Here is a 12,897-nt window from a genome sequence, read left to right as displayed (position 1 = left end):
AGTTCTTCAGAGCTCAAAGGAAAAACCATCCTGATCAAGCAAAAAAAGGGGAGCAGATATGGATTGAATTATACTCTGTCAAGAGGGTAAATAATTTGGGACATCTACTTTTTTATTTAGCTGGCCTTGTGTCAAGCAAGGCAACAAATGAAAAAAAAAATTGGAGTTTTTTACACCAGATTTTGGTTTTGTCAGTGACTGAATTTTAATTTATCTGGAGACTTTTGTTGCACCAGATTTTGGCTTTGACAGCCCCAGAGAGTGACTGAATTTTAATTTATTTGGAGATTCTGCATCAGATTTTGGCTTTGTCAGCCCCACAGAGTGATTTTAATTTATCTGGAGACTTTTGTTGCACCAGATTTTGGCTTTGCCAGCCCCAAGGAGTGACTGAATTTTAATTTATTTGGAGATTTTTGTTGCACCAGATTTTGGCTTTGACAGCTCCAGGAGTGACTGAATTTTAATTTATCTGTTGGGAAAAAAGTCAAAGTGCACCAGAAACTCACAGAAACACTGCAAGAATAAAAACCCTAAAACATTTAACAGGAGGTGCAGTGTGTGTGAGGCTGTCAAACATCTGGCTCACATAATTCTAACATTTATAACTGGACGCTGGTTTATTTTACTTTGAATTTTTAATTTGAATACTTTCAGCTCATTTTTAATTTGTGTACTTACTTAAAATCACTTCTATGTTTAATACTAAAGAAAAATCTACAGGAAAAACTCTGAATTTTAGGAACATTGGTATTTTCTTTCCTTCTTTGAGTGGTGTTTTAAGGCTGTGCTGCTTTCAAAGACAGGGAAAAAAATCCAACCAAAATCAGAAAACACATAGAACATCTTAAAATTGTTACCTCTGCCACAGAAAATTATTTTTGATCAAGAGGAACATCTTCCACAACAGTTTCTGAATGACAGAGGTTTAGATTTGAACTCCTCTGAACAATCCCTAAACCCCCATCAACACAATTCTGCCAATCCTATTGCTTTATAGACTTAAGGAGGTTGAAAAAATATCCCCCAAAACCACACTAAGGCTTGAAAGGCACAGAGTGGGCTCCAGGCTGCAGCTGCCAGTAAATATTCAGGGTTTTACCTGATAATTCTGTGATTTGATGTGTTTTATCTGAACACAGCCAATGCCAACAGATAATATGGATTCCTCCATCAGGGGCAAGGTCCCAGATTCCTGCACAGACTTCACTTCAACCTGGATTCGTCGAGATTGGCCCTGTCCAAAAGAACAAATTGAAATGCTGGTTAAAAAAAATAAATAAATAAAAATTAAATACTGAAAGTTTAATTCCAGAGAGACCTCTACTGGCAGCCTTAGGCAAGAATATTGTATTTTTATTTTCGGAAGAACAGTGGGGAGGAGAGCAATCCCAATGACCCAGTGCTCAAGAGATCCCCCTCCAGGATTAATGCATTTACAGAGAAAAATAAATAAAAATAAAATAATTTTATTATTATAAAATAAGAAGAAAAAGAAAAGCTCAGCATTCAGCAATTCCCCAGTTACTCTTCTGGAGGGTTTTCAAACATACACTTAAGGGATTTTTATTTTAATACTTCTGAAAGTGGAAAATGAGATCTGCTCCCCACCTTACAAAAGAGGAGAGCAAATTTTGTTGAGAGCAAATTTTCATTTGGTGAGCTACTGGAATTTCAATGAACTTTTCCTGACTCTCCTCCCCTTGACTGAAAATTCTGACCCACTGATGGTATCAGTGCAGCAAAGTAACTGCTGTTTAGTAAAATAGTTAGGGAAAAAAAACCCAACATGAAAATAAAAATAAAAACCCAACAAAAAATAAAAATAAAAAAATAAAATTAAAATTAAAAAAAATAAAAATAAATAAAAATAAAACAAAAATCAAAGGAGTTGGTGAGGTCAGAGGAGCAGCCTGTATCCAAGTTTTACTGATTCCTGGTGTTCTTTGGGCAGCAGCTTATCATTYAAAAATGTGAGCTATGCAGTTAAGCATTAACAATTTAACTCAAGGAACAAAGGAGTGCTCGGCTTCAGGGATCAAATAAAGGGAAACTCTGGGCCTCTTGAAAAAATAATGAGGTTCAGTGGAGRCTGATGGCCCTTCTGCCAGGGGCTGKCACAGGACAGGGCACAGGGCAGGGCAAAAAGCTGACAGGGGAGTTTTGATCACCTTCAAGCTGAGTTTTGCTCTGTCTYCCTGGAAGGGACCCCACTTCATATCTGTTTTTTTTCACATTTTGTACCTAAGCTGGACACTTCTGATGCCTTAGGATACCAGTTTCTATTTTTTTCTGTAATTCTGTAATTTTTTTGTGTTTAACTCCAGACTCCACTGACAGTGCTGAGCTCCTGCTCTCCCATTTTCACACAAAACAATTCCACTCAAGGACACCTCACTGTGCCAGGCCCCAAGAAATGGAAACAACAGAAAATTGGGGGAGCCAACTCGGAGTCAATGACTGCATTGGCTGCAGCTGCAATTGGAGGATTCAGCCCCGATTTTGTGCAAATGGACAAAAGTGAGAAAGGGTGAAAAACCCGTGAGCCATTGTCCATTGTGGGTGGGCTGGGATTGCCCTGAATATAAAATATTCAAAAAATATCACTGCCCTGCAATAAATACACCTGGTTTTTATTCTCAGAATTCTGTGCAGCCTCTCTTTTAGGTAAGCCCCATAAAGCATCACATCCCTGGACACCTCAGCCATCTGAAGAAAAGCTCCTCAGCCTCTCCCTTTGTGTTTTTCCAGCAACTGGAACCCTGCAGGTGCCACCTCACCTGCCGGAGCTGGAAAATGCCACCYGTGCTGACGTCCTTGGCAGGGGTCACCTCGACAGGGCAGTACTCCCCGTTCTCGTTCAGCTCCAGGATCTGAACCCACAGCTCCACTTTGCGGGTCACCTCACTCCACCTGCAAAAAAAAAAAAAGAAAAACCTCTCTTTTTTTTTGTTTGGGTGTTTTTTTTTTTTTCCCAAAGAAAATGGAATTAAAACAGCAAAACACTGAGCTCAGGCTGTGGATGGAAACTGCAATAAGCACTGCAATAAATGCACCATTTGTGATCACACAGGGTTAGAATTTGTGCACTGCTTCTGAATTTCCCTGACAGCTGTTTCAGCCAAACATCAGSAAGAAACCTTTTCCTGATTCCAATAAAAAAACCTCAATTCCACGTTTAAGCTCTGTTTTCAACTCCTGCCACAGCAGCCCAGCGTTGTCAGGGCAATCGGATGGAGATGGAGACAGAAGAATGAAATATGACATTGTCTGCCAAGCTGCAGAGATTCAGAGCACTTCCCTGACCTTCATCACATCACTGCCTTCTCTCCAATTCTTCCCAGAGCTGAATAAGAAATTGGGATTTTTGTAAARCCTCAAAATTAAAAAGGACAGAGGYGCTCACCAGGCAGYTATCAAAYATAACTCACTATTTGCCAYATTTCCCTTTTATTTTAAATGTMTTAATTTCTTAATTTCTGACTTAAATTTTAAATTCTGTATTTTTATTTAAGTTTACTATTAGATTTAAATTTTAAATTTTTTATGCTGCTCAATACTCAACATAACCTTAAGCTGGAATTAAAAAAAGAGAAGTAACTGCCAATAAATCAAGATGCAGAGCTACATTCTAATTGAAGAGGCAAAACAACTCCCATTTCAGAAAATGCTCCTCTCAGATTACTTTGGGGACAACAAATGCTGCCAGCAAACAAATAACACCCCCCTGCAGTCRGAATTACCATATCCTGCATATTTATTGCAAATTGAGTTAATAAACAACACAAATTTTCCACTGGAAGCATTACAGGGATGGCATTTCACAGCCAGGAATGAATTGGAGTTACCCAGTTCAAAATTTGACTCCTTACCACAAACCTGCTTCAAAACTGGGCACTCAGACAGCGATTTTTTCACAATTCTGACCTGAGGGTGTGTTTTCTGTGTTTACCTGTCACGAAGGCTGCGTGTTTTGGCCTGAATGATTCCCAAATCCCACAGGGCTGGGTTTTTTCGGTCCCCRCTCTGCTTGTGCCCATAAACTTCAATGGCCAAAGCACCATCRTAAAGATGCTCCATGAAGTCTTCAGAAATATTCACAGAAACCTCCTGGAAGGGACAGAGCAGTTGATAATTGTGACTTCACGGCTCAGGCTGGGAGATTTTACTGCTTTGACTTTAATAAAAAAACATTTAATTAAGTCCTYCTGCTTYCCAAGACAYAATWTTGTAAAATCAKGARRAAAGTCACAAAGKAATGTGATTTTCTAAAGATTAAAGWCCATGAGGAGCTGAAAAATGACCACAGGCTGTTGTAAGCCCTGAGCCAACGGTCCAGAAAAAAATCAAAGGGTAGGTTCTGATGTTCAAAATCAGAAAATCAAACCTCATCTGAAGGTGTTACATCTATTTCACAAATGGGAAAAGGAATAAACTGCTCGGTGTAATGAGAAATGAGAGAACACGATGGGAACTGGGAGATTGGCTGGGATTCATCCAAGCTGACTTTGGATGTCCCCATTAAAGACRCTCCAAAACCAATGGGAAAAAATAGTTTATCCTAAATAGTCTGTTCTGACTTTTAACAACCCAACCTCAACATCTCCAGCAGGATAAAACTGGGACATTTCTCTCCATTTCATCAGAATGATCATCTCAGTTACTGACATCAAGTATCCTCAGATAAATATCCCCATCCACAGCCAATTTTACTGTGGGCAAACTCATCTGTTTCTCTGCTGAACTGATGTTTTCTTCTGTTTACCCACTTCACCTTCAGTGATTTTGGAAAAGGTGAACTGTGTAGAGGAAATAAATTTAAATGGACTCCGAAGATAATTCAAATTCTTACTAAAAAAGACATCAGTGTATCAGCATCATGAAACTAAAAATTATATTAGGGCATCATGAAATATTATAATGTGAGCAAAAAGGCAATTARAACTGCTACACAAACCTAAACCTGCTTTTTTTTTGTTTGCCTTACAAAATTAAAAAAAAAATTTGTCCGCCTTACAGTTTAATTAACAAAACARAAAAAGAAATTACATTGCAGTGGTCAAAGACAACCATGCACCGTGGCTCCTTGCTGATGGAGGATTGGGAAGGATCCACCTCAGGGGCAACATTAACTGGCTCTGCTTGATCCCAGAACGTGTATTTGCAGAACACAAAGTTGGACAGGTGCTGTGGCAAACCCGTAGCTTGMAGTATTTTAATCTGGAAAGGAGGTGAAAAAGAAATTTATTGATCAGGCGCGGAATTAAAAATCCTTGGAGAAYAATGTTCCACTGCAAAGGATAAGAAAAAATAAAATAAGAGGAACAAAACAAAAAACAATTTAGAAAATCGAATTTCTGCACTGATACTCATGTGGAGTGCAGCAGCTGGGCACAGTCACTAGATGTCACCAGGCTCATATTTCCTGGGAGGAATGTTTTGCTTATTTTTAATGGTGAAATGCATCAAAACCATTGCAATTGGAGAGGAATTCAATAAAAATCTCACACTTCCACTGGCTCCTTTATTCTCCAAAAATTTTTTAAGATTTAAGATATTACTTGTCCTTACTCTGTGATGCTGGAAACAATCCCAAATCAACCTCAAGAATGCAAAATCAGCCTGTCCCCTTTTTCAAAATCAAGGCCAAATAGAAAAAAATGTTGTGAGTTTTCATTCAGATCTAAGCAAAGTCACCATATTCACCAGATATTTAAAAATTTTATTCTTAATTTGTCAAATTATGACCAAATGAGCTGGATTTCTGTAGTAAGATTCTCAGTATTTGGCAGAATATTTTTTGCTCGAATGACCCATCCTGCTTTTAAGCACATGGAGTTCTATGGGACAGGATAAAAAATGGGAAAAACCCCACAATTTCTCCCAAATTGTTCATATTGTCCAGAAGTCAGCAAGGTTGGGAATCTTTTCTTCCCCTCTCCCTTTTCTTACTTGCAGCTTGCAGTTGTACTACAGCACTGAACTGCTGGTAAATACCTCCTACTGATTTTATTACCAACAGTAATTAACACACTGTATATATATTACAAAATATTTCATATTTAGAAACATTTAGAAATATTGAGAGAGCAAAGAAATATTGAGAGAAAGAGAGAAAGAAATATTGAGAGAGAGAAAGAAATATTGAGAGAAAGAGAGAAAGTAATATTGAGAGAGAGAGAAAGAAATACTGAGAGAGAAAGAAATATTGAGAGAGAAGGAAATATTGAAAGAGAAAAATATTGAGAGAGGGAAATATTGAGAGAAAGAGAAATATTGAGAGAGAGAGAAATACGGAGAGAAAAAAGAAATCTTGAGAAAGAAATATTGAGAGAAAAAGAAGGAAATATTGACAAAGAGAAGGAAATATTGAGAGAAAGAAATGTTGACAGAGAGAAATATTGAGAGAGAAAAATATTTAGAAAGAGAAGGAAATATTGAAAGAGAAATATTAAGAGAAATACTGAGAGAAAAAAAGGAAATATTGAGAGAAAGAAATATTGAGAGAGAAATACTGAGAGAAAAAGGAAATATTGAGAGAAAAAGAAGGAAATACTGAGAAAGAGAAGAAAATAATGAGTAAGAGAAGGAAATATTGAGAGAGAGAAATAAATGTTGAGAAAGAAAAGGAAATATTGAGAGAGAAAAAGAAATATTGTGAGAGAATGACACACAGAACAGTGGGAGTTTATCAGATTCTGTCACACTTTTGGAACAGATATTGAAGAGCCAATCCCAGTAGATCTTCCCTGGCTTCCAAAACTCCTGGGATAAACACAGTTAATGAAAGGAACAAATCCCTTCTAATTATCCTGTATTATTTCAGCCATTCCAGAAAAAAAAACCAAAAAAAAACGAGGTTACAAAGAGAAATCCAGCATCCAGAAGCCAAGGATTTCTCTCTGACTCAGCATGGGAACAGAGAAGGTCACTCAGAGGTTGGGATTCACCAGGAACTCACCCTGCAGACGAGTTTTCTCTCCTGGACGTCGTTGTCATTGGAACAGTCGGGACTGTCCTCACCTCCCACCAGCCTGTCATCGATCTCCCCACTCACTCGGACCACTTCCACGTGGAGACGACCTGAAACCTGCCAAGGCAGGAGACAGAATGATTTTTGTGCCAGAAACCAGTGCCAGGTCCATCCCCTCCCAGTCTGCAAGCAGACAATATTTTATTTCTTTTCATGTTGCTCTTGCACTCTGCATTTGTTGCACCACGTGAAAAACGATTCAGAGAACAATCAAAGAGCTTTTGGTGCAAAAACCACAAAGAAATCAGCCCCTGGGATGATTTTGGGAACAATCTGACCCTCAAAGCAGACTGGAGAGTCTGCAAAGTGCACACTTGGTGCAGAGTCTGGTGTGCTCTGCTGCCTTTGAAGCTGTTCTTACAGAATTTATTTAACAATTTATTTTCTCGATGGCCGGCAGTGAAACCGGCTGAGCTACAGCTCATCCTAAATACTCATTTTGGGCTATTTCCCTCAGAAAGGTGCTCAGGAAGCTTTCTCCTTTCACCATCACTGTGCTGGGATTCAGAGCTGTCTGAAAACTCCATTAAAGTATTATGGGATTTGAACAACCCCACACTGTCAGCAAAGAACTTGTGCACGTAAAACTGGGAATTCCCGACTCCATCCTGGTAATTAGAGCCACAGGCTGTAATTAAGTTGGGAAGGGACAGATGACAAAGAATGACAAACCTCTCCCTTCTGATTGATGATTGGGACAGCATATTGCAGTTTGACATCGTAGAACAGGCACTCAAGGAAAACGTTGGCGACTCCAATAAGGCTGTGGTTCTCCTGCTCGTCGTAGAAGGGATCAGCTCTCCTGAAATAAGCTCTCATCACCTGCAGGAAAAACCAGAGGCACCTCAGGAACCCAGATCTTGAAGGAAACACATCTCAAAGTGTTGCAGAGAAAGAAAAAAGGAGTCTAGCAAGAGGCTGGATTAGATCAGAACAGGAATGAATTTCGCTTTGGATGAAGTCCTCAGCAATTTCTCTGAACTCTGTCAGATTCCTGAACATCAACAATTACTCATTGTGTGCTCCATTCCCTCATGAAATTATCCAGAGTGCCAAGATGAGGGTGAATGAATTCTGAGGATCAATTCAGTCCAGGGAAAAGCAAAACCTGCGGAAAACTCAGCTCTTTGCATATTCCCTGCCCACCTCCACCCAGCAATCCTCCCAAAAATGTAACAGGAATTAATTACCAGAGCACTCTTCACTTACTGGATTGTCTTCCTCACAGTCTTTCCACTCCTGGTAAAGGTCCCTCATATCCACCAGGCGATTTTCCAGTTTTTCCAGTGACCAGATCTGTTTGCCTTTCCCTTTCCTCCTCACCTGGATGGCGGGCTCGCTGAGAATTGCACCTCTCTGCCAAACGAGMACACCAAGATTTAATTCGTGTCACAGCAGTAAAAAAGAGTTTAAAACTAACACAAACTTGAGAATATCTTTGGGAAAAGTCTGTTCTTTCCCAAACCCAGGCGTGACAGGCTCTGAGTTCAGCTGTCACAGTGTGTTGGTGCTCAGCTGAATTGGGAAGTCAAATCACAGCCACAGGCAGGGGTTTCCATGCATTTTCACCTTGCATAAGTGTTAGAAATKGGAACATTTAAGCATTTCACAAATATCCTCGAGGATATCCAGGCCTGGAGCTCCAGCCAAAATCACTACTGCCTGCAACTTTCAACCAGTGCAGACACTTAACCCCCTTCACCATCCTGTACCTGGATGAGTCTTACCCAGAAAACAGAAAAAACTTTCTAAAACTGATTAAAATTATAATTCTGTACTAAGGACAGTGTGAGTATCACCAAAATACTGATTTGGCCTCAAGCACAGAACTAACACAGCTCAAGCAGCCAGCCTGAGACGTGGAATTCTGGGTTCAGCTCCCTCTTTCCCAAATTTCTGAGATGCCTGGGGATAAATAATCCAAATCCTCTCTGCTCCAGCTCCTCCCTCCACAATGGGGATGGCAGAGTTTTTGCAGCTCCCTGGGATGATGAAAGCCCAAGGCCCACATAGGAATGGCAAATACCTGAAAGAGGTGTCACCCAGCAAGTGACAACTTCAGCACCAGAGGAAAGGTCTTGCACCAAAACATTGATCATTTATGGCACATTATGGGATTTTTCATGGTATAAAACAAGATAAAGTTGTAGCAGAAATATATTTAATGCACCTTAGTGGACTGAAAAATTATCTCAGCCATCATAACCAGAATAAAAAATACCCAAAAATAGAGAGACAAACTCACTGAGAAACCATTTAACTCAGTCAGGGTGGCTGTACCTTGCTGTTGGCATTAAGGCTCGAGGCTGGGATCTGGAGGGTCACTTTGTACTCTGTCCTCTTGTCCAGCTCCTCTCCGATGAAATTGGCTTCTCTCACRTACAAATTGGCTTTAACAATCTGCTCTCGCAGCTTCCTCAGGCTGTGGGTCAGCATTTCCTCTCTGAAAGAAGGGGATTGGGGAGGGAGGACAGGAAAAATCATGAGGTTTATGTGCTGGAAGCAGAATAAATGGGTGAGGAGCCAGCTGAGAGCTGTGGGTGAGGATTTCAGAGGGAGGGGACAGGGGGTTGCTACAAATAAAGGAGAAATGAACCCCCCAGAGACACCCAGGAGCACCCTTGGGTCCACACCCCTGGTTCTTGTCGGGGGAGTTAAAAAACCTCCAGCTGAACTTGCAGGAGTCCGTTTTGCTTTCTCTGGGCAATGCTTTGGGAAATATTTCCTGGAAGGTTTGGGATCCTGACAGGACTCTGGATTTTCCTGCAAAGCTTTGGGCACCATCCTGCACAACACCCAGTGTCCAGCTCTGGAGATCTGTGATGGTTTTGTGATCCCAACAAAAGGAGGATKTGGAGGGAGTCCAGAGGAGGTCATGGAGCTGCTCCAAGGGCTGGAATCCCTCTGGAGCCAGGCTGGGAGAGCTGAGGGTGCTCACCTGGAGAGGAGAAGGCTCCAGGAAAACCTCAGAGCCCCTTCCAGAGACTAAAGGGGCTCCAGGAGAGCTGGAGAGGGACTGGGGACAAGGGATGGAGGGACAGGACACAGGGAATGGGGAGATTGGGATGGAATTCCTGGCTGTGAGGGCGGTGACAGGCTGCRATGGAATTCCCAGAGAAGCTGTGGCTGCCCCTGGAYCCCTGGAAGTGTCCAAAGCCAGGTTGGACAGGGCTTGGAGCACCCTGGGATAGTGGAAGGTGTCYCTGCCCAGTGGCACTGGAAGATCTTTCAAGTCCCTTCCCACCCAAATAATTTTACCATTTTTAACACAAGAATCAGGTGAATGAAATTATATTTCATCCGGGGAAAAAAAAAGAATTATCTGCACGAATTTCGCAGTCAAAAAATGTGGCTGCTGCTGGCTTTGGAGACATTTCCATGCACCTGCTAAACAGGCAGCTCCTTCCAGAGCTTTCCCACCATAGATGGGGATGTTCCAATCACAAAGAGAGGTTTATTCACTCACTGCCCCTCCTGCCAAGAGTGGGAGAGAGTCAGCAGTGCAGCGAAGGAATCTGGTGCCACAAAATACCCCAGGCACACAGCTGACACCTTTTCTCAAATATTTTTTACTCCCAAAGTTGCTTCTCCAGCCATATATATTAAGTTTTTATTTTTCATGACAATGTCGTCACCACACTCATGTATTTAGCGTTTCCCCTTCTTCCTGCAGCKGCTCTTTGTGACAGCAATGGTGGAAAAGATCATTTAGGGGCTGAAGTAAATAACCTCAGTGTCATCACCCAGGAAGAGGCAGAGAGGACAGTGACCCCTCTCTAGTTATGAAATGGTTTTTGCAATGCTCTGGATTAAAATTCTTTTTGTCATCCTCTTACTCCTGTTTTTTATTTGCATTCTGGTGGCCAGGACCTGCCCAGGTCACAGGTGAATCTGAGCCAAGAGGAAAAAGAAACTTCCAGCAACTGAATCATGACCCATGAAAGAACAATTCACATCAGAGCTTCAAAATTACATCCAATCACCTCATCTTAAATTTGCTTCTGAGCAGAATAGAGTTTCTCCTTAATAACAATGCAGGAACTCATTATTATTTCTGATATTTTCTACTACTTTAGGTCTGGTTATTCTGGAGSTGYYCAAGGCCAGGTTGGACAGGGCTTGGAGCAACTTGAGACAGTGGAAAGTGTTCTCCCTGTGGCAGGGGTGGAACTGGATGAGCTTTGAGGTCCCTTCCACCTGAGCTGTTACATCATTCTGTGATTCTCACACAAATTTTGGCCGTGTCCTGTGCCACAAATCCTCGCAGGAACCCATCAGCGCTTCCAAGTGATATCTTAGGATTTTTAATTTCTATATTTTCATGTATCTGTATTCTTGTACTTCTCTAGTACATCGCTAAAGTTCCTGTTCTCCCATCTTCAGACAAAAAAATTCCTCTCTGAGCCTGAAATCCAAGGACATTTCACTGCCTCAGAGCCCCAAAATATGGAAACAACAGAGAATTTGGGGGAGCAGCTTRGGGTGGGTGACATCATCACCTGAAGGTGTCATTGGGGCCCGATGTGTCCATAAGGCAGAACTTATAAAAAGGGAAAATCTCATGACTCGGGGTCCATTCAGGGTGTTTGTCTGCCCTCAATGTACCAATAGGCCTAGATTAAATTTCTCTGCTTTATTYTCTGAACTTTGTCTGGTGGGTTTCAGTTGAGCCTTGTTTTAACCATCAGTTTCCAGYGACTCTTTTGGACCGAGCAAGATCCAGCCCACCCCTCCCTGAACYAAATCTCCCCAAATTCACTGCAGAGCTTTGGCTGACCCCCCTGAAAGTCCCAGTGGGTCACTCACCTCTCCTCTGCCCACTGCCTGAGGCGCTGCTGGGCACTGGGTGAATGAAAGGAGAAGCGCTCCATGCTGCGAAAATGCTGCTTCTCAGGCGAGAGGCGGCGCCGCAGCTGCTCCAGCTCGTGCTCGTACATCAACCTCTGCCTCTCCAGGGCTGACCTCTTCTCCTCCTCGTGCTGCTGCTCCAGGCTTTGCAGGATTGACTGCATCGGGTCTAGGAACAATTGGGAAATAAAGTGTTATGGGGAAATCCACGCTGAAGAGCGTCCTGGAGGYGTGGTGCAAGCACGGGGAGCAGGTAAAAAGAGGAAGACTCCCATTTTTGTTGCAATTTTTTTTTTTTAGAAGTGTTTCTGAGTTCTGAAGGAAAATAAATATTTACAGGACAGAAGGTTTAGAGAATTAAGAAAAGGGGAAGCCCAAGCTGGAAGAAAAAAAAAAAAAAGGGGGAGTTCTCCCATTTCCCAAAATAATGTCATTCTGGGATAGCTGCATAAGACCACAAAAACTCAAAAACAYGGATTCAGAGACAGAAATCACCACAGTTAATGCCTGAGTGAGACATAACACAAGGAAAACAAACAGCCAAGAGAAAACATTTTGATTTGAGACTGCAGTTCCACCAGCATTCCAATTCTGGCTTTCCCCTCAGAGAGAAGGGCCAAAGCAAACAGTCTGCCATGGTTATTTTTCCCTCCTCGAGCACAAAAATGGTTGTGGTGAGTCATTCACGAGAAAAAATTCTCCACAAGGAAGTTAGAAGGGAAACATTCTGTGGTTCTCCTCGAGTTCTGAGCATATTCCCAATAATTCTTGCTGCTCCTCACCATTGCTCCCAAGGGCCTTCATGGTGACCTCCATCTGGGCGTATTCATAGCTGAAATTAATCTCGCTGGACACCTCACTGGAATTGTCTCCATCCACATCCAACTGCTCCACGCTGTTGCTGCACTTCATGGAGTTCTCCCGCTCGTCCTCCTCGTGATCTGCCTTCTTCTTCTTCTTTGGCAAATTCAGCCTTTAAAGAAGAGGAGAAATTTTTAATGAGCTGTTCGTTGGTC

General features: G+C 41.8%; 1 protein-coding gene across 1 annotated transcript in view; it reads right to left on the bottom strand.

Annotated features, from left to right (window-relative positions):
* The window catches only part of LOC130586060 (kinesin-like protein KIF13B), a 99,439-nt gene that overhangs the window by 13,240 nt on the left and 73,302 nt on the right, over nucleotides 1–12,897 (bottom strand). Inside the window, exons 16-25 of the mRNA XM_057386769.1 lie at nucleotides 12,664–12,854; nucleotides 11,840–12,050; nucleotides 9,314–9,476; nucleotides 8,243–8,389; nucleotides 7,706–7,855; nucleotides 6,962–7,090; nucleotides 5,050–5,220; nucleotides 3,953–4,110; nucleotides 2,781–2,913; nucleotides 1,103–1,237 (exon numbers count right to left, since the gene is read on the bottom strand). Coding sequence (XP_057242752.1) covers nucleotides 1,103–1,237; nucleotides 2,781–2,913; nucleotides 3,953–4,110; nucleotides 5,050–5,220; nucleotides 6,962–7,090; nucleotides 7,706–7,855; nucleotides 8,243–8,389; nucleotides 9,314–9,476; nucleotides 11,840–12,050; nucleotides 12,664–12,854 — 1,588 coding nt within the window. The remainder of the gene's footprint in view (nucleotides 1–1,102; nucleotides 1,238–2,780; nucleotides 2,914–3,952; nucleotides 4,111–5,049; nucleotides 5,221–6,961; nucleotides 7,091–7,705; nucleotides 7,856–8,242; nucleotides 8,390–9,313; nucleotides 9,477–11,839; nucleotides 12,051–12,663; nucleotides 12,855–12,897) is intronic.

The sequence above is a fragment of the Malurus melanocephalus genome, unplaced genomic scaffold, assembly GCF_030028575.1.
Source record: "Malurus melanocephalus ecotype Western Australia unplaced genomic scaffold, MMel_1.1 scaffold_1048, whole genome shotgun sequence".
Classification (NCBI taxonomy): domain Eukaryota; kingdom Metazoa; phylum Chordata; class Aves; order Passeriformes; family Maluridae; genus Malurus; species Malurus melanocephalus.
This window is presented reverse-complemented; position numbering and strand designations above follow the sequence as displayed.